Source organism: Fringilla coelebs (assembly GCF_963513975.1).
Source record: "Fringilla coelebs genome assembly, chromosome: 15".
NCBI classification, from domain to species: domain Eukaryota; kingdom Metazoa; phylum Chordata; class Aves; order Passeriformes; family Fringillidae; genus Fringilla; species Fringilla coelebs.
In genome coordinates this window covers 4,136,280-4,156,722 of record NC_140041.1, presented here as the reverse complement: position 1 = coordinate 4,156,722, position 20,443 = coordinate 4,136,280, and the positions used below count along the sequence as shown (strand labels likewise).

Sequence of the window (20,443 nt, the reverse complement as noted above, 5' to 3'; positions counted from 1 at the left end):
GCTGGCCCTGCCCTGAGGGAATGAGCTTTGCCTGGTGCTAGCCCCATCATACCCTTTGCTAGCACTTAGAGCAGCTTGCACCTCCTCTGCTTCAGGTCATTGCTCTTGCTGTACCCAAGCTCAGGCTCCCATTTCTTCCTCCCATCCTGAGGCACATAATGCTCAAGCAGGATTACTGCCCTCAAATTTGTTAATTTTGGTAGGGATGCTGCCCGTAGCCCAGAAGGCTCTCACAATAAATACACTGAGCAACGGTTTACCCTGTCAGCCCCAACCGTGCCTGGTAAGTAGAAGAAGAGTCCTAGCACCCCTGCTGCTCCAAAGGAGGGCAGAATGTGCCCAGGGCCCTCCTCTCTGCACACACAGATGCTCACGCACAAATTTAATGAGGTTTTATTAAGACTACAACATTTACACAGCACAGGCTCTACAGCAAAGAACAGAGGGAGGGAAGAGCCCCCAGCCCTGAGCAGAGAGTGGATGGTGTGTGAAGCAAGGACAGCACACCAGCAGGCTCCAGGAAGGCAGCTCCCAGCAGGCCAGGATTCCAGGAGAGGGAGGAAGAAACTCAGGAGAAATCAGTACTTGGGACGTTTCACCTCAACCCTGCAAGACAGAGAGGGGCAGGAGAGTGGTGAGGATGCAGGGCAGGCAGCTGCACCCCTCCCATCCAGAGCTCAGCACTGACATCCACACTTTCACACCACAGATGGTGGGAGGAGCCCAGCAGGGACCACTGCACTTACCCATCAGCCTCCAACTTCTTCCTTTTCTCAATGATCTGCAGAGAAAGCACAAAGTCCTGTTACCCTCAGGGCATCTGGCTGCTCACAGCTAGAAGAGGGGCTGGAGGGTGCCAGATACACCTGGGGAGAGGTGCAGCCAGGCCAGAGCGAGCTGAGGTGAGCTACAGCTGGAGAAGCTTGGCCTGTTCACCCTTTGCTCCTTTCTGGCCACTACAGATCATTTGTTCTCACCTTCCCCAGCCCATCCAACACTGCTCACCCTGGCAGGACAACCCCCAGCTCTGCCAGCTGGCAAACAGGGAGCCACTAAACATGTCCTGTCCCCTACAATCCCCTTTGGATGGCTCCAAACTAATGGTTTTGGACACATTCATCTGCTGCACAGCCCAGAGCCAAAAGCCCCAGTCTGGGGCTGCTCCCACGACAAGGGTTCCAAACAGAGCTCCATCCACCTCTGCAATACTGAAGCCCCAAGTATTTGGCTGATGCTCTTGGCAAGGAGCAAATGCAGCTGGTAGAGAGCCAGCCCTGGTGCTCACACACCCACTGGCCATGCCAGGACAGCGAGGACAGGGCTGGGTGGCAGCTCCTGGCACAGCAGCCCCAGCCCAGCCGGGCACTCACCGCGCTGATCTTCTTCCACTGGCGGTCCAGCTCCGCCTTGTCGTTGGTCTCCTTGAAGCGGCGCGTCTTGCGCCCCTCAGACATCTTGATGCCGTACTGGAAGGCTGCCCTGGAGAAGGAGCAAGACGTGGCTCAGCACTCACAGGGGATCCACAGCCTGCCACATGTCTCCCCAGCCACGAGCACATGCTCCAGAGCTGGCCTGAGCCCCCAAAAGCAGCAGCTGGGCCAGAGTCCTCAAGAGTGACACTAAGAACAAAAGCAAACCACCAGGCCCAAGACCCACAGCTCCTCCTCAGGTTCTCACAAGGGAGCCCCCAGCTTGCTTTAAGCTGTCCCAGCACGCAGGCTTGGCCAGCATAGCCATCCCACCCAGAACCCTCGCTTGGCCCTTCCTGAGGGCTGCACTCACTTGGGCAGAGCCTCTTTGTTGTTCATGTACTCGCTGTACTCCTCCTGCGTGTCAAAGTCCCAGCGGCCCAGAGGCCCCTTCTTGTTACCCTGCAGGGAGAGAACGACTCAGAGCAGCTCCTCAGTTGCTGGGAGGGCTTCTCACAGCCCTGCACACCCAGCCACGAGGCTCCATCTCCCACCAGCCCCAGATCAATGGCCTTGGTTCCAGATCCCCTCTCCAAGAAGTTCCAGACAGATTTTGTGGAAGAGGAAGTCAGGACAGAGTAGCATGCCTGTCAACATCTCTGGGTCAAGTGCCAGTGACACCTGTGTGCTCCGTGACACCACAGGGAGCAGATCAGCAAACCCCAAAGCTCACTCAGCACCCGGCTCCAGTGCTGCTTTTTCCCCATGGGATCCTCTCAGCTGGCACTGGTGCCTACTTTGCTGGCTGCTCCTCAAGGCTGCTGCCAACATACCTGATCCATTTTGCTGTAGTCCACCTCCTCATCGCTGTCCACAGCCATATCATCCATTCTGGGGAGAAAAAAAGCAAGGAAAGGGTTCAGAGTGGGTCCATGAGATGGATCAGGACCTTGGAGCTGGTGGGAGTCATGTCTCATGGCCTAGGACCAAACACAGTCAGTTCCTGGGCCAGAGGGAAGTGGCCTCAGCTGTAAGCCCTGCAGGTGCCCTGTACCACTGGGCATCCAAGCTTGGAAATGCTTCCAGGATGAAAGATGTTCCCATCCCACTGAGGGAGGCCAGAGCTTCACAAGCACATGGATTAACTGGGAATGCAGCCTCCCCCTGGCTCTGAGGAGCAGCAGGCTCCAGGCAGCCACCTACAGCAGAGAGCAGCTATGAAGAGCCTGAAGCACGGGCTTGGGACGGTTTTCCCAGTCAACTGTTGCCACAGACAAGGCCAGGCCAGCTCCCCAACAAGCAGTGGGGCTGATGTTCAAGTTCTTACTGCCAGAGAATAGCAGCCCCTTGGCAGAGCCTGCTCCCACCCCACAGCTTCCCGCTGCTCCTTACGTGGCAGGATAGCACTCAGCATAGCTGTTGGACATGCCAAAGAAGTCTCCCAGCTGCTTCTTGTCTTCTGGCTTCTTCAAAGTGGCAGCAGTTAAGGAAAGCACCACATGAGCTGAGCCTTACAGCTGCAGGCTGGGCACAGCCAGCTGAAAACTCCCTCCTGCCCCAACACAACCAAACCAGGGGGTGCAGAGCTTTTGTTTGGTGTGGGAGAAGCATTTCCCTGCTACCAGGTGAAGCAGGACAGCCCCCCAGATGTGCTTGTGCCTGCAAGGGCAGCCCAGGCCCACAGGCTGGCACAGACAGTAAAGGATATGCCTCTGTTCCCTCCCAGCCAGCAGCTCCAGCAAACTTCTCATTGATGGACTTGATGAGCTCCTTGGCTGAGCCGGGTCCTGGGGTAAGAAAGCAGCAGGTTACATTTGGGCAGAACAGGTCACTGCAGAGCACTGGGGCTGGGCAGAATCCCTTTGGGACACAGTTAACAGGCAGCATAAGCTGCCTCACATTAGGTACAAGAGGAGGAGCAAACCAGTTTGGCAGTGACGGGATGGGCTGATCCCAGGAGACCTGGAATCTTTACAACAGTTTGTGTTGGAAGGGATCTTGAAGCCTGTCTTGTTCCAACGCCCTGCCACAGCAGGAACATCTTCCACTAGCCCAGGGTGCTCCAAGCCCTGTCCAACCTGGCCTTGACACTTCCAGGGATGGAGCAGCCACAGCTTCTCTGGGCAACCTCTGCCAGGGCCTCCCCATGCTCACAGAGAAGAATTCCTTCCTAGTATCTAATCTACATTTCTCCTCTTTTAGCTTAAAACCATTCTCCCTTGTCCCACCCCTCTCAAGTACCCACACCACTTGACTCACCTTTGTCGATGTCTGTGGGCTGCAAAGAAGAGGGAGAGACAGTGTCAATCACACAGAGCTGAACCACAAACCCAGCAGGCTGGTACTAGTGCTGCCTCACTTGCTGAGGGACAGGACAAGCAACCTGCCAGCTCTGGGGACAGGCAGAGCTCAGCAGGAGCTGGCACTGGCACGTGCAGGGGCACAACCAGAGATACCCAAAGCCCCACAGTCCTTGTGAAGGACTGCCCTTTGTGGGAGATCTCAGGTGGGACAGTCCTTCACGAGCAGAGACTCACCTCATCATCAGCCTTGGGCTTCTCAAAGTAGCTGTGCCTCTTCTTCTCCTCCTCACGCTCCCGGTCCCGCTCCCGGTCCCTCTCGCGCTCCCGGTCCCGCTCTCGCTCCCGATCCCGGTCCCGCTCCCGCTCTCTCTCCCGGTACCTCTCCCGTTCCTTGTCCCGTGGCATCTTGGCAGTGGAGGGCACATAATCCCCAATGTCTTCAAAGATGCTACAAGTGCAAAAGAGCCTGGAGTTACATGTGCTGCAGGAAGAGAGGCCATAACCACCTCCTTGTCACCAGGAGCTAAGGACACCAGATATGGAAGTGGTTTCCACATCTGTCAGAGGTATCACTGCATCTCTGCTCCCTTCTGCTGCAGAACCTGAGTTTTGTGGTCCAGGGCAACAGTGAGCCTGCACCTACCTGCCTCAAGCCTGAAATCCAAACCAGAGCTTGGGTCCAGCTTTACCCTACAAACTGCAGGTCCAGCAGCTCCAAACTCAGCCCTCTCTAAATGTGGTGGGCCAAAAAGCCATTCCCTAAGGGACAGAGCTGTGACCCCATAGCCTGAGGGCAAAGAGGCACTTACTTCATATCAGCTTCAGGAGGCTTCTTCTCATCCAGCTTCCCTGCAAGGACACAACAGCAGTGAGAGGCACATCATCCACTCTGCCCCCTGCGCTTCCCCCCATCCCTGTCCAGGTTCCAAGCTGCAGGAATGGCAAGCCTGGAGGATGTCACATCATACCCAGTCCCCCCAGGAAGCCATTGTGCCCCTCCCCAAGAGGGGGAATTTCCCCAAGGAACTGGGCCCTCATCAGGAAGAGCAGAGCCCCACGAGGTACCCTCCCTCATAGCTCTAATTTCCCAGCAGCCTGTCCAATGTGCTCCTGCCTTCAGGACTCAGCACTTAGGAAATCACTGTTCTCCAAGCCCACTGTCTCATGGCACAGAGAAATACCACTAACCAAAACACATCCCATTCCCTTGGGATTTGCTCCAAGCACTAAAATCCTCTTACTTGGTTCCTTTCACCTCCTACCTTTATCTTTCTTCTTGAGCTTCTTGTTGCGGGTGCCTTGCCTGAGATAGGAGAGGATCTGCGTGAGCTTGCTGATGACGATGTCGTTGGTGGTCAGCGTGGTCTGGGCCTGAAAGGGAAATCCATGAGGAAACATCCCGCTCCCTTGACAGGGAACCCCTCCCAGAACAACCTGCTCTGGCCAATTCAGAGCAGTGAGGTGAAGCAGGTGCAGGCCAGCTGGGTACCTCCATGGTGGGGCAGTCAGCCTTGCTGCGGATCAGCGTGGTGGGGATGTCGGTGTCGGCATACTCATCATCCAGATCCACCACGTAGGCCATCCTGCCCGGCAGGAACAGCTCGTTCCGCTCGTAGGTCTTGTTCTTGAACAGGATGCGGTAAATGTTGCGGCCTGGGCAAAAGGAAAAGCATGGGAAAGCGGACGACAAGCCCAGAGTGAACCATCTTTATTATTTCCCAGCAATGAGATCACTCCTAAGTGCACACTTCCTTCAGTCCTCAAATTCAGGAATCTCCCCCTCCAATGGTTTTCATTCCTACATTCCCTCTCCAGGATTTCTCCCACATTCACAGCACAGACAAGGTGGGGAACAGCCACATCAACACGGTCTTACCCAGACGGGTCTTAAATTCAATTTTGTTCTCAGGATCTTCATCTTTCCTAAACAGAAACAGAAACCAGAACTATTAGAGCCAAGCGAATGGCTCCTCTGCATCCTCCTTTCTGGCAAGCAGCTGCACTCAGGAATGCCAAATGCTCAACCACTCACTTAGTTTCTTTCTGGGGCTTCTCCATCATTTCCTCCTCTTCCTTCTCCTTGCTGGCAATCTCAGCCCGTACCTGGATGCAGAGTAAATCCATACATTACAGCCCAACCCATGCCACTGCTGCCCATCTGTGAGCCCCATCAGATCCCCAGCCCTGAAGCAACCCTTCCCAGGAAGGGAAATCCACGCTGCCAGGACCAAGTAGTAACACCCAGCCTGTGTGTCTGTGGGAGAAGTCAGGCCAAGAGCAGCACTGTGATATCTGCACTCACCTTCTGCAACAGCGCAAAGTCCAGACCCTTCACCAAGTGAGTGTGCTCCATGTCACCACCCAAGAACTTGGACTCCTGGATCAACTGTCTCCTCTTCTCTGCAGCAGATTTATCCCTGTGCAATGAGAACAGAGGCAGGTGAGGGCCGGCCCCCCCAGAGCAGCCCGGCCAGCCCAGGCCCCAGCACAGCCCACGTACGCCTCGGCCGTGGGCCCCACAGCCCTGTAGTTGGCAGTGGTGCTGATCAGCTCTGTCTCCTCGTAGTCCTTGTTCACTCCATCCCTCCTCTCCTTGGCTCGGTCCCGGTACTTCTCGGCCAGCTCCCTCTCGCGCTCGATCTCCTGCTGCCGCAGCTTGGCGTAGTAACTGCGGGTGGGACACAGCTCAGGGTTAACAGCGACCTGCTCACGTCTTTGAGGTCAGGTAACAGCCCCTGAGGCCTCACACACACCCACTCTGCTCCCAATTCCTTCCTAGAAATGCACTACAGCACCATGGGACACAACAGGCCTGGAGGAAACTGCTGTACTGAGGAGCCCCGTCCTCCCTTCCAAAGGGAAGGAGTCCAGTGCAGTCCTGCTGTGCAGACATGTCCCAAAGCACACAGGGATCAGTGCAGGGTCCCACCACTGCCCTGCTCTCCCAGACACCCACAGGGCCTCTCCTGCTTCTTCTGGAGGTGAAGCTTCAGCCCCATCCTACTGCTGCCCTCCCACAGCTGTTCCCACAAGCAGTGACAGTTCCTCAGCCTGAGCTCTTCTCCAAAGCTCTGGAATAATACACTCAAGGCACTCTTTGGGAGCACAAGAGATCAGAACTGCTTCCACGGGCAGGACACGACATATAATGACAAGTCCTGCTGCATCTCTTTCCCCACTTACCTTTTCTTCTTCCTCCTGCGAGCAGCTGGATCTTCATCCTCATTGTACTCCCGGGGCATCCTGGAAAAGGGTGAAAAAACACACGTACAGTCTGCAGAGTGACAGGTGCACACAACAGTCCCTCAGACACAGCAGAGCACTGAGGTGCTCAGAGATGGAACAGAACAGTCTCTCTCCCTTAATTTCCCCCTAATTCTATACTGTCAGCAGAGAGAGGAAGGGAAAAGACAGATTTTTACTGAACCAAATCTGCCTCCTGCACAAAGTGTCTTAACAGCCACAAAGCCTCACCCTTTTCTTTACAGCAGCCCTGAACCACCTGCTTCCCCACTTCCCACACTCACTGGCAAAACCCCTTGTAGCTATTTCCCGGCAGAGTGCATGGGAGAGGGTCAGCTGGGCTCAGAGCCCCAGAGGGAAAGGGGGCATGGACTGTCCCATGGACCTGTGAAACAGAGCCCTACTCACTCATGGTGGCGAGATTTGGAGGGTGGTGCAGATGTTGGCGCAGCCCGCGGGGTCATGAGAAGCTTCCTGAAGTCTTCATTGGTCAGCTTGGACCTGCAAGGGAGGGAAGGAACAGCAACCATCACTCCCAAAGAGCTCTGGAGGAGGAGCAGGTCCTGTGTGACCGAGATGGGCACCAGGTACCCGTGGTGGGGGCCCGAAGGCTGGAGTGCAGCAGTGACTTCCAAGGGAACTGTTCTGGGGTCCCTGAGTGCTGCCCCAGCCCCAGCCCAGGGCCCCAGGGCTGTACTCACTGGTGGAAGGAGTGCGAGTCGTCCACATCGTGGCCCTCGGGGGCCAGGGGGTTGGAGAACGGCTCATCTGGGGGACAGGAGAGAGAGCTCAGGCACTGCTTGCACACCTTCACACCCTGCCAGGAGCCACGAAGGGAACAGTGTCCGCCTGTGGCTCCGAGCTGGCTCCCAGCCCGAACTCACCCGGGCCGGCCTCGCCTGCCCGCACAGGACACGGGGGTCCCGGTGCCACTGCCAGACCCACCGCCCCAAGCCCCGCGACTCTGTACCTTCTAGGGGATATCCCAGAGCGCCCCGCCCCGGGACTGTCCCGTCCCCCGCACGCCGGGACTGCCCCTGCATCCTCTCAAGGGCCCGAAACACGGCACGGCCCCACTCCCTGGATGCCCCCGGTGCCAATCCCCGCGCTGAGGCCCAGCCCCGCCGCACCCCCGCCTAGCTCCTGCCCGCCGGGCTGCCGAAGGGTCCCGCGAGGTCCCTGCCCGGCCTCGCGGGCTGTGGCCGCAGCCCGTCCCCCCGCGGAGCTGTCCCTCGCACCGGGCCGGCGATCCCGGGGGTCCCCCCGCTCCCCAGCGCAGGCTGGGCCTACACCGCCCCCCCACCGGGCCGCTGCCACCCGCCCCGGCACAGGCGCTGCGCCAGCCCCGCGCGGGCCCCGGGGGTGTCCGGGAATGCCCCGTGTGCCGTGTCCCTGTCCCCGGTCCCCAGGCTCACTGTCGCGGTCCGGCATCGCTGCGCTCCCAGCTCCGCTGCGCGACCCTTCCGCTCTGCGCGACCCTCCCAGCGCACCCCGCGGCCGGCGCTCCCATTGGCGGGTGCGATCAGGGCGGGCGCTCCCATTGGCGGGTGGGATCACGGCGGGCGTTCCCATTGGTGGACGGGCCGCAGCGGGCGCTGCGATTGGCGGAGGCGCCGCGGTCCCACCCCCGCTGTTGTCCGGGCAAGGAAGATGGCGGCGGCCGCTGTGAAGAGCATCGGGGGCAGCCTGGGTGTGCGGCTGAGGGAGCTCCGCATCCACCTGTGCCAGCGCTCCGGCGGCAGCCGCGGCGTCAGGTCAGCGCGGGGATGGGCCGGGACGGGGCCGGGGGTGCTCCTCCAGGGGAGCGAGACACCCCCGAGCTGAGCTAGAGGGACCCGCCGCTCCTCCTTCCCTCCGCAGGGAATTTATCGAGCAGCACTATGTGACCCTGAAGAAGGCAAATCCCGACTTCCCCATCCTGATCCGCGAGTGCTCCGGTATCCAGCCCAAGCTCTGGGCTCGGTACGGTAAGTAGGGGGTGCCTGGCGGGAAACACCACGGAATTATCAGGGCAGGGTTGGGGCTGGAAGGGAGCCCAGGGACCGTCAGTGTTTATGGGGAGGATCGAGGGAGGTGCGTGGGGAAAGGAAGGGCACGGGAGAACGGGGATGGGGAGAATCACAGGCTCTCCGGTTAGAAGTGATTGTAAATCTCCTCCGCTGCCCCCTCCTGCCAGGGCAGGCACAGCTTCCACCGGAGCCGCCTGCTGCCAGCCCCGTCCGGCCGGGACACCGCGGGGCTGGGGCAGCCGCAGCTGCTCCGGGCCGGGGCCTGTCCCCCCCGGGAGGGAGCGCAGCAGCACGGCCGTGCTGGGGCTGCAGGAGGGAGGGCGGGGGAGAGGGAGCAGCTGCCCTCAGCACAGGCTCTGGGGTCACTGCAGGGAAGGGACCCAGGGGAGACACAGCAGGGCCTTTCCAGCCTCTGGATCTGGCTCATCTCCCACCCCCACACCAGTCACTACACAGAAATGTGGCTGTTCCTCCTTTATTTTCACTGCCCTCTCAGGGAAACAGCAAGAAGAGAGCAGAAAAGCCCCTCTGGAAAGGATTCATTTTCTTCAAAAGTCATCTGGGCTGGAAAAAATTAATTTAGGACCTGTTGAAAGGATGCAGTGACTCTTTAAGCACAGCCCAGGGGAGTCTCGTGTGTCTGGGTGGGATTGGCAGGGAGATGGAGCCCAGGATCAGCCCAGGCCAGGGCAGCTGTAGGAACAGAATTTTCAGGCTGCTTTCCTGAGGGGAGCACCTTGCTGGGATGAGGCTGAAAGCCACAGGGTTGCTCTTGGATGTGTTTCTGCCCAGCCAGAGCTAACAAAAGGAGACTGGGAAAGGTGTTGAGCTGCTTTGAGTTCTTTCCAAGGGAAAGGAGGAGAATAGGAAGGTGGAAATGTTAACTTGGGCACATGGGGAACACTGGGACGTGGTGATGGGCTGTGACATCAGTGCCTTGCACCAGGAAAGGACCCACACACCTGCCCCCTCTCACCCTGCCTGTTTTCCCACAGAGTTTGGGAAGGAGAAGAGCATCCCACTGAACAACCTGAGTGTGGATGAAGTGGGCAAGGCCCTGGAGAGCGTTGTGAAAGGCCACGCGTGACGGCAGACAGGAAGTACACACCTGCTGGAGACCCGACTGATTATCTTTAATGTCAAAGATGTATCTTTAATTTATCAATTCATAAACACAATGTGCTTACCTTGAGCTTGGTGGTGGCTGAGGAGCCCAAGGAACGGCTGGTGCAGCCATTCAGCTCTCCCTGGCACAGGAGAGTCTGCCTGGGCTGCAGCTCAGCTCTGCCCCTGCTCCAGGCTCTGGGGGGCACCGGGCTGGTGACAAGGACCAGCCCCCCGTGCAGCCAGCACTGGGCACATCAGAGCCCTGAGCAGCCCTTGGCAAGCTGGGCACTGGGGTGAGCAGTTTATTCCTCCCCTGGCAGTTCAGGCCTAGGAGGAGGCAGCCAGTGTGGCCTGGCAGGCACTGGGGGCTCCTGGGAGCTGCCTGACCATGTCCAGCAGTGCCTGTGCCCTCTCCTGCAGCTCTGGGGTGCTCTGGTGCTGCTCCAGGGCTTGGTGCCCACCTTGCCTGGTGAAATCAGCAGCAGCCTGTGTGAGAGGAGAGGGTGAGAGCTGGCTGGGTGCTACAGCTGATCATCTCTGCCCAAGCCACCACATCCCAGGGAATGGGGCTGAAGGAATTCCCCAGAGCTGCATTCCCAATCCAGGGAAATCCCACCATGCTGGGGGTTGGCTGGGAAGGACTTTACAGCCCATCCCATTCCCACCCCCTGCCATGGGCAGGGACACCTTCCACCAGGTGCTCCAGGCCTCATCCTGCCTGGCCTTGGACATCCAGGGATCCAGGGCCTGCCCACCTCACAGAGAATTCATTCCTGTGAGCTGCAGCAAGTGGAGCAACCTCAGCAGGAGCAATAGAAAACTTGGGGTAGAAACAGCCTGCCCCAACACCAGTCCTTGCCAATAAGAAAGGAACTCTGCAGACACAACAAAGGACATCCACCCACCCTGAGCATCAGTGTTCCCTTGGGCAGGGGCCTGGCTGCTGGGGGTTGGAGGGTACATGGCAGTCACTGAGGGCACTGTGACTCAGGTAACAATAATCCCCCTCTACAACAACCCCCACAGTAATCATTGCCCACCCCCTTTCCAATCCTGCCCCCTGAGCTCTCACCTCAGGGCAGTGCAGGAAGAGGAGGTGCAGCAGCTCCAGGCACTGCCCCACGGCCTCGGGGTCAGGCAGTGTGAGCAGGGGCAGGAGCTGGGCCAGGAGGGGCTGCTGGAGCAGCTGCTGGCACTGGAACTGTCCCTTCTCTGCCATGTTGCACAGCACAGTCAGGACCTGTGGGAGGACCAGTGAATGCTCCATGGGGACAGGCTTGGGAGGGCTCCCAACCACTGCCCATGTCACAGAGCTGTGGAATGGCTTGAGTTAGAAGGGACCTTAAAGCTCATCCAGTCCAACCCCTGCCATGGCCAGGAACACCTTCCACTATCCCAGGCTGCTCCAAGCCCCAGCCCTTCTCTGGGCAACCTGTGCCAGGGCCTCACCACTCTGACAGGAAAGAGTTCTTCCCAATGTCCCATCTAACCCTGCCCTCTCAGTGTGAAACCATTCCCTCTGTCTTGTCACTCATGCCCTTCCCCAAGGTCCCTCTCCACCTTTTTGTCTTGTCCTGCCACAGCCAAGTGCCCACCAAACCACTGGATTTAGGAAGCCTTCTCCACACCCACCCCAAGGCGCTGTTCATCCCCGTGCCAGGCAGACCCAGCCACTCCTGGCAGGGTCCCCCATCTCCTAAAGCTTTGGGATCCTTCAAAGCAAAGGCAGGAGCCTTCCCAGCCTGCTCTGAGGTGGCCCCAAGCTAACATCTCCCTTGGGACCGCTCTTCTGGTGGCACAAGGCTCTGCCAAGGGCACACACAGCTGGAGTGGCCTCAGGGGAGGTGGCTGGTGACTGCCACCACAGGAGACCTCCTGCAAAGCTGTCACTGCTGCCCCATCCAGCCCCCAGCCCCAGCACTGTCAGTGTGGGATGTGTGTTCCTGAAACTCCAGCTCCCCCAGCACTCCCCGTGCTCGGGGCAGGGTTTACCAGCACTGTGCCCATCTGGGAACACGTCAGGAGCTGCAGCAGGGCTGGCAGCAGGTCCAGGGAGAGCAGAGCAGAGCAGAACGAGGGATCATCCGCTGGGTGGGCAGAGAAGGAACGTGTGAACAAAACCAGGGCAGTGGCAGCTGTGCCCAGCTGTGCCAGCAGCCGTGGGACACCCACCTGTGAGGTTGTTGAGCAGCCACAGGCACTCGTGGCCCAGGAAGGGGTGCTGCTGCAGGAAGCACTGCAGGATGAGGAAGAGGGCGATGAGCAGGCGCCCGTCCGGGCCCTGGCAGCCGCTCTGCGCCAGCAGGTTACTGAGACACCGCAGCACGGGGCACACCAGCTGTGACACAGGGACACACCGGGGCTTTGGCTGAGCAGTGTCCCCGGTGTGAGCCTGAGAACAGCCAGCACCCTGCCCAGCTCTCACCAGCTCCAGGCCCTTGGGAGCATCCTGGGGGATTTGGGCAGCCAGGTCGAGCAGGAGCGAGGTGAACGCGGGGACAGCCCCCAGCGCCAGCAGCAGCTCGTTGTCTTTGTGCCTGCAAAGGGAGGGACAGTGCAGTGCCTTGGAGCTTGGAGAGGGGAAACTGCCACATCCCCTCACCAAACAACAGGGCCTGGAAATTCAGAGTGCTCTTCTGAACCACCACAGGGCTTATTTCATGTTGGAACAGTGGCTTCTTTTGCATTGGAATAGCAGGTTTTTTCCTGAGCTTATGAGAAAATTTAAAAGCCCAGAAGAACAGATTCACTGGAATTATCTGTGTGGGTCCAGGAACGGCAGCCCTGACCCTTGAGTATCACTCATTCCCTGGCCCCAGTGGCAGGCAGGGATTGCTGGCACAGCCCAGATGGGTGGCACTGGGCCAACCCCACAAGCGTGAGGATTCAGGGAGCTTGCCTTGGGAAGTGTGGGGGACAACTCCAGGCATGGGGAAGCAATTTGGGGGCATTTCAGACAACTAGAAACAGAGAGCTGGGACACCCAGGCTGGCTGGGGAATTCTTTCCCAAGGGAAAAGGGGAGGCAATCCAGATCCCCTCGCAGGACCATGAGCCTTTGTGCCTCTGGCTGCCCCCAGGGAACTCAAAATGAGAAGGAAACTGCATTTACCTACAAATGATGTAGTGGAGACACCAGGCAAACTCTACAGCTGCTCCCATGGCAGCCTTGAGGCCGGAGCAGACCAGCTGGAGCATGTGCTGGGGGAGAGCCGAGTCCAGGACCAGCCTGGGGACAGAGAGCAGAGTTAATGGAGGCACGGGCTGGAGCACAGGCAGGACACCAACAGGGAGACACAAACCCTGAGCAGGGAGCTGCTGTACCCATCCTGGGGGCCACAGGGTCCAAACACACCTGGAAGGGACTCTGAGCCAAGGGCTGCAGCCTTGGGCTCTCCCTGCCCATGGCAGGGCCTGGGGACACCCGGGACACTCTGACTGGGGTCACATTTTTGGCACTGGGGGCCGTCAAGTGGATCTTTTCCTTCGCAAGAGGAACACAGCCAGAATTCCCTGCGAGCTTCCCTGCTCCATGCTGGCCTTTACTGAAATACCAGAGCTGTCTGCTCAGATGAGGCTGAGGGAAAGGAGCCAAGCCCTGCTCCCTGATCTGCATCAAAACTTGCACAGCTCTGGCAGGACTGTGCCCTGAACTATGAATGTCACTGGGATGGGGAAGGCCTCGTGTCCCCAGCACACAAATACCACTGGAGGCTCCAGTCCTGGTGCAGGGTTCAGAGGCTCAGACTCACGGGATGATCTCTGTGGGTGCTTCCTTGGCCTGGAGGAGCTGTGAGAGGACATAGCCCACACCTTCCAGCACAGCCTCATGAGGAGACTGCAACAAAGAGAACAGAGCTGATCCCTCCTGACAGAGCCAGCCCCGGGCTGCCAAACAAACCCAGCTGAGTGGCACAGCCCTGCTGTGCTTGGAGAAGAGGGGGCACACAGGAGGGACACAGGAACCTGTGGCCAGCCCAGAGCTGAGCTGTTCCCCTCCCCACATTCACTGGGCTTAGCCCAAACACAGCAAAAGTCCTGCTTTGAGCATTTGGACCTGCAAACCACAGCCCTGCTGGACCCAGGCCAGGCAGAAGGAACAGGGCTCCCTGTGCTGCAGACTGCACCAGGCAGCCACTGGATGAGGGGATTCAGCTGGAGAAGAGCACAAGGTGCTGAGCTGAGCCCTGAGAATGAGCACAGGGAGCCCACAAGTGACCCTCAGGCTCATGGAACAGCTCTCTGCAGAGCTTCCCCACAGCTGGAAGGAGGGCTGGTGACTCAGGGCTGTCAGCCAGAAAAGTCCCTCCAGGGCACAGCAGAAATGTGGCTGAGCTGTTTCACCCACCTGGATGCAGGATGCCAGCACTGGAATAATGCCCTGAGGCAGCAGCTGCTTCCTCACAGCCTCACTTTCTACCACGAGGTTCCCCAGTGTGTACAAACACAGCTCCTGCAAGGACACAGCAGGGCAGGAGGTGAGCCCTGGGCAGCCAGCACAGCCCCAGGTCCCACAGCCTGCCCTGAGCAGGGCAGGAGCTGCCCTTGCAGGGGCAAACACAGGTGGATGCTGCTGGACTCTCCAGCCACTCCATTCCCAGCTCAATCAGCTTCAGTTTGTTCTTTTTCTGTCTGGCTGAAGCTGGGATCTGATCACTCCCACTGTGGAGGTTTTCCAGGGTGACATTTCCCTGGCACTCCTGGAGCCTGCCTGTGTGCTGCACTCAAATGGGATCAGCAGTGGAGTCACTGCCCACCTCACTCCTTAGCTCTGAGCCTGTCTGCTCCCCCATGGAGCAGCTGGAAAACCCCTAGCCATGCCAGAGCTACTCCAGCTGTCTGCCCCTTCCCAGATCAAGCTGCACAGCGTGGAGCCACAGGCACTCTATCTACTCTTATCCTTTCTTTCTTTTCCTTACATATTTTCTTAAGTGAAATCTTTGTACTTTTATATCATGTCACTTCTATAGATAACAACCAAAATGGTTACATAGCTCCTTTCTATTGAAAACTGCTCTAACATAAACCTACCATATATATATATAAACACACACACATATGTACATAAACATGGGTCACTCAGTGTGGTTCCACTCTAATCCAATCCAAGGGATCTGTGGTGAACAAGAACTCAGTTACCCCAGCTCAGGGCAGGTTGTAACACCTGGGCACTGGGAACAGTCCTGCTCCAGGGGCAAGGCTGTGATGCCAAAAGATTTTTGCTTCCAGAGGCTTCCAGAGGGCTCCTCCTGAGCAGCTCCCAGGTAAGCCACGTGTGAGCAGCAGATGCCAACACCAAGCACACCACAGGACTCGCAGGTGCACATGGATCTCACATGGACCTCACCGTGAGCTCCAGGCTGTGTCCTGACAGGTAGGTGAGCAGGTAGGAGGTGACAGGCAGGCACGCCTCGGCCACAGCAGGGACACTGGAGTGGGACAGCTCGTGCAGACAGCGGGCAGCCTCCAGCTGCAGCTCAGCCAGGCTGCTGGTGAAGAGCCCCGTGAGCGTCCGGATGCTGCCGTCCAGCCTGGGGACCCAAAGGCTGCTGTCACCTCCCCGCTGAGCCACCCAAGCACAGGGACACGGGGCCCTCAGGACATGTCCCTGGTAAGAGGCACAGCAGGCCTGGGCTGACCTGACAAACTTCTGCTGAGTCTCCTCGTTCTGCAGAGCCCAGCGGAGGCGGCCGAGCCATCGCTTCCTGTCCTCCGAACCCCTCTGCACACCCCTGAGCAGCTCCAGGACCTGGCCAGGGAATTCAGAGGTGGGTGAGCTTCCAGCACTGCCAGCATTAAGATTTCACCCCCTTAACCCTCGAGGCAAAGGAGCCCAGGGCATAAATGTGGGCACAAGGAGCCTTAACTGTGCCTGGCAGTGAACCAGAACCATTCCCAAACCCAGCCCTGCCCAGCCTCCTTCGCATGCTGAGTCAGGGGAAGACCCCCAGGACCCCCACTGCCATGGAGAACGAACGTCAGGTTCTTCACCTCATCCTCTGAGAGCGGGTCTGGCACGACGTCTGCTCCATCCTGTGCCCCCTCCTGGGCCGCGCTGTCCTCCCGCAGGAGCCGCTTGCTGACCAGCTGCTCCTGCCGCCGGGCCCTCCTGAGAGCTGCAGGGCACGGCACCGTCACACCGGCCCGGGCAGGACCTCCTCCAGCCCCCCGAGGGCATCACTCCTCCCTTAATCCAGCTGGGAACCGCCCATTCCTCCCTGTGCCAGCCTGGAAGGGATGCACGGGCGGGGCTGCGCTGGGAGCTGGGCTGAGGGTCGGGCACGCAAAGTGTGAAGGCACTGCTGGGATAATGGGCAGGAACAGGGGCCAGCTGGAGGGACTTGAGGCTGGATTTCACACAGGACCAGAAAATCATTAAAGTTGGAAATGACGTGCAGGATCATCAACTCCAGCCTTCAACTGAACACCCCCATGGCCACTAAGCCATGCCCCAAGGGTCCTATCTAGTGGAGAGCGCCTCCAGGAATGGTCACTCCGCCTGCTCCAATGCCTCACCACCCTTCTGATGAAGAAATTTTCCTTAATATCCAACCTGAACCTCCCCAGCCCAGCCTGAGTCCCTTCCTCTCCCCCTGTCCCTGCTCCCTGGAGCACAGCCCGATCCCCCCCGGCTGTCCCCTCCTGTCAGGAGCTCTGCAGAGCCACAGGGTCCCCCCTGAGCCTCCTTTGCTCCAGGCTAAGACCTAGGCGAGACCTTGGAAAACCCAAACAGTGGGGGGGCTGTGGAAGAAACGGAGAATTCATGGCAGAAACGGAGAATTCATGGCAGAAACCCCAAGGGTTAAAACCCGAAGCTGTAAAACGCTTCCCCGGGCGGGCAGCGCCGCCGCTCACCCCGCGCATCCCGCGGGGCGGGGATGGGGATGGCAAGGGCCGAGCTGGGGGGTCCCTCCCACCCCCGGGGGACCCCGCACAGCCCCGGCTGTCCCCGCTGTCCCCGGCCGGACCTGCCTCTCGCTCCCGCCGCCGCGCCCGCAGCTCCTCCGCGCTGCGCCCGCCGCGCCGGCCCCGCCGCCGGCCCCACATGGCGGAGCGGGAGCGGCGGGGGAGGAGGAGGAGCAGGAGGAGGAAAAGGCCGTCCCGGGGCGGGGAAAACATGATCCCGGCCCGCCTTCGCATGCGGAGCATCCCGGCCGCTCCGGGCATGGGCGGCTGTGCCCCCGCAGGGATGGGATGGGATGGGATGGGCGCTGGTTGTGCTGAGGGCAAAAAAAGCCCCCAAAAATTCACCAGAAATGCAGAACAAGGCGGCTCCCTGCCCAGGGACCTTCCGCCGGGGTGATGGGGACCGAGGGGCAGAGCAGTTCCCCAGCGAGGTGTTTGGGGAGTTTGCAGCTGGAGGGCAGAAATTGAAGGTAGCAGCCCGGGCAGAGCTGCCGGGCTCGTCAGAAGGGGCCGGGAGGAGAACTCAGAGGGCGGCTGTGACTTTTCCATCATCACTCAGTAGCAGTTTCATGGAATTCCAGACCCTTTTGGGTAGAAGAGACCTTAAAGCTCATCCATTTCCAACCCCTCCACCATGGGCAGGGACACCTTCCACTATCCCAGACTGCTGCAAGCCCTGTCCAGCCTGCCCTTTGGTACTTCCAGGGATGGGGCAGCCACTCTGGACAGCCTCTGCCAGGGGCTCCCACCCTCACAGGAAGAATTCCTTCCCAATCTCCCTCTGGCAGTGGGAGCCATTCCCTGTGTCCTGTCCCTCCATCCCTTGTCCCCAGTCCCTCTCCTGGAGCCCCTTTAGGCCCTGACAGGGGCTCTGAGGTCTCCCCTGAGCCTCCTCCAGGCTGAAGATCCCCCTCTCCCAGCCTGTCCACACAGCAGATGCTGTGCCCAGCCCTTGGAGCATTTCTGCTGTCTCCTCTGGACTCGCTGCAGCAGCTCCATGTCCTTGTGCTGAGGAATTCCATGTAAGCCAAGGATGTAGAGGAGGAATCACAGAATTGCTGAGCACCTCTGCACAAGAGTCCCAGAGAGCGAGGGACCCCAGCCCAGCTGTGGTGCCACATCACCCACAGCAAACTGGGAGCTGCCTTGTCCAGCCCTGACGTTTGATTGTTGCAACCCTGGATGCTGAGAATTTTAAATTTTCTCTGCTGGAAGGCACAGACCCACAAGAGAACTCTGCATTTGACCTGGGGCTGTGGAGAAAGCTTCCAAAATTGATTAAAGCACTGGGATTAGGGATGTGGAGTTGGTTAGAAGTGTGATCTGACAGGGTGAAAACACTCAGATTTGGAGTTTTAGTATATGGTGATATATGGGAGCCAAGTTGGAGAATTTGGGGTGTGGGTTAGTTGTCTCTTTTGCACCTTCTGCCTCCTTCTTCACAAATCTGGGTGGTTTTCTCTAATTGGATGAAGGATGTCCACATTGCAGGTTTTGGGTGATCATAATCGGGTTAAAAGCATGAATAATATAGATGTCAGCTGTTTATTGGGTGTTTGGGACTTAAATAGCCTTGAACAGGCACCATTTCAGCTCACTTTCCTGACTTGTTGGAGAGAGCTCACATCTCATGAGTTTGTAATGGATAAGGATAATAAACTTCAGAGTGAGATGTGACAGGGATCACAGGAGTCCCGGGATGAGGGAAGAGATGAGAAAGTTGACTCCATGTTCAGAAGGCTTGGTTTATTATTTTATGATATATATTACATTAAAAACTACACTAAGAGAATAGAAGGAAGGACTTGATCAGAAGGCTGGCTAAGAATAGAATAGGAATGAATAACAAAGGTTTGTCTCTGACTGAGACAGTCTGAGACAGCTGGACTGTGATTGGCCATTAATTAGAAACAACCACACGAGACCAATCCCAGATCCACCTGCTGCATTCCACAATAGCAAACAATCCTTGTTTACATTTTGTTCCTGAGGCCTCTCGGCTTCTCAGGAGGAAAAATCCTAAGGAAAGGATTTTTTATAGAGAGACTTCAAAAACAACATCTGAGTTTTATTCACCCTTACCTTGGAGCAAGAAAGAACCTGGTATTCCAACATTACATTACTTTTCTGAAGCCCTTTCTGAATCTAACATAGGCAGAGAAATCTCTGGGAAAGAAAAAAATTCCTGACAGCTCATAGAATCACAGAACCTTTTAGGCTGGAAAAGATCTCCAAGATCATCAAGTCCAACCTTTGATCACCACCTTGTCAGCCAGACCAGAGCACTCAGTGCCACATCCAGCACTTCAGGAGCACTTCTGGCTCCTTCTGGTGCAGGGGTGCCCTGTGCAGCTTTGGGTGCCTGGACAATGGATGGGAATTGTGCCATCCCCATCCCACATGGAACCCCTTGGCATGGTCTGAGTGAGAAACAGCTACTCACTCTTCATAGTTTAGGAACTTTTATTAAACTTTATCAAAAATACAACAGAAGAGTGAATAAAGAAAAAGGGTTATGGCGCTGGGAGCAAAAGATTTTCCCCACCATGTGCTCAGCCCCCGCACAATGCAGGTTTTTCCCTTTTTAACCCTTTAACCCCTCCCAAAGTTCTGTCCATCAACTCCTTCTTCACTGTCTAGTGGTGGAGATCTCTTCCTCACATCCTGATTGGAGCTCAGATGTTCCACAGTGACAGGCAGCCCTCCCAGATGTCGCAACCCCGGCTGTCCCTTGATAACCCCGCGAGGGGGGTACAACATAACTATAAACCTATAAACTTTTCTTAACCTACATACACGATATTTGTCCATTAATTGTGAGTCAATCATGGCATTACTCATCTGTCACAGTCTGGATGCCAGGTGTGACAGTCCTGTACCCTCCTGCATTGCCTGCAGGGTGCCCAGCGCCCGGGGAGCCCTGAGGCACAGCAGCACCGTCCCGAGGGTGCATTTGGGGAACCTTGCCACGCTCTGTGCCCTCCCCTTTCCTAGGAAAGCCGGGGGTGCTGCCGCTCCGGCCGCCGCCTTTCCCAGCCCGCAGCTGGGAAGCCAAGCAGAAGTGGCTCGGGTGGCTCTGTCCTCTCAGGAAGTCACTGCGGGAGCGAGGGCTGTGCCCGGGAGGGGTCTGCCAGCCCCGGCCCGGGCAGCTGCACACAGCTGGAGCACAGCTGCAAACAGCTGCACATAGCTGGAGCACAGCTGCAAACAGCTGGAGCGCTGCTGCATACAGCTGCACACAGCTGGAGCACTGCTGCACACAGCTGCACACAGCTGGAGCACTGCTGCACACATCTGGAGCACTGCTGCACACAGCTGCACACATCTGGAGCACTGCCGCACACAGCTGGAGCACTGCTGCACACAGCTGCACACAGCTGGAGCACTGCTGCACACAGCTGGAGCACAGCTGGAGCCCCGAGGGCTCCTCCGGCCGCAGCGGGTGCCGGACGGGGCTGAGCTGAGCG

General features: G+C 58.0%; 3 protein-coding genes across 4 annotated transcripts; 1 reads left to right on the top strand and 2 right to left on the bottom strand.

Annotated features, from left to right (window-relative positions):
* Positions 1–377: 377 nt before the first annotated feature.
* IK (IK cytokine) lies at positions 378–8,461 on the bottom strand. The gene is made up of 20 exons (XM_084215710.1): positions 8,371–8,461; positions 7,657–7,723; positions 7,364–7,456; positions 6,896–6,955; positions 6,213–6,380; positions 6,015–6,129; positions 5,745–5,815; positions 5,589–5,635; positions 5,202–5,365; positions 4,975–5,083; positions 4,522–4,561; positions 3,947–4,160; positions 3,669–3,687; positions 3,119–3,196; positions 2,802–2,883; positions 2,243–2,300; positions 1,783–1,871; positions 1,371–1,479; positions 747–781; positions 378–606 (listed from the first exon to the last, which is right to left on the bottom strand). The coding sequence occupies exons 1-20, from the start codon at positions 8,384–8,386 to the stop codon at positions 579–581; spliced, it is 1,662 nt and encodes a 553-aa protein (XP_084071836.1). The 5' UTR covers positions 8,387–8,461; the 3' UTR covers positions 378–578.
* A 120-nt stretch (positions 8,462–8,581) lies between these two features.
* NDUFA2 (NADH:ubiquinone oxidoreductase subunit A2) lies at positions 8,582–10,156 on the top strand. Its single transcript, XM_084215616.1, has 3 exons — positions 8,582–8,709; positions 8,816–8,922; positions 9,960–10,156. The coding sequence occupies exons 1-3, from the start codon at positions 8,606–8,608 to the stop codon at positions 10,049–10,051; spliced, it is 303 nt and encodes a 100-aa protein (XP_084071742.1). The 5' UTR covers positions 8,582–8,605; the 3' UTR covers positions 10,052–10,156.
* On the bottom strand, positions 10,084–17,142 carry TMCO6 (transmembrane and coiled-coil domains 6). Of its 2 annotated transcripts, none has more exons than XM_084215614.1 (12): positions 17,039–17,142; positions 16,062–16,186; positions 15,710–15,819; positions 15,418–15,601; positions 14,419–14,523; positions 13,823–13,908; positions 13,183–13,299; positions 12,497–12,608; positions 12,244–12,409; positions 12,064–12,158; positions 11,144–11,311; positions 10,084–10,537 (listed from the first exon to the last, which is right to left on the bottom strand). In XM_084215614.1, the coding sequence occupies exons 1-12, from the start codon at positions 17,115–17,117 to the stop codon at positions 10,202–10,204; spliced, it is 1,683 nt and encodes a 560-aa protein (XP_084071740.1). In that variant the 5' UTR covers positions 17,118–17,142; the 3' UTR covers positions 10,084–10,201. The 2 variants fall into 2 exon arrangements, with proteins under 2 accessions (XP_084071740.1, XP_084071741.1); XM_084215615.1 differs by having other exon boundaries at positions 10,265–10,557.
* Between the last annotated feature and the right edge of the window lie 3,301 nt (positions 17,143–20,443).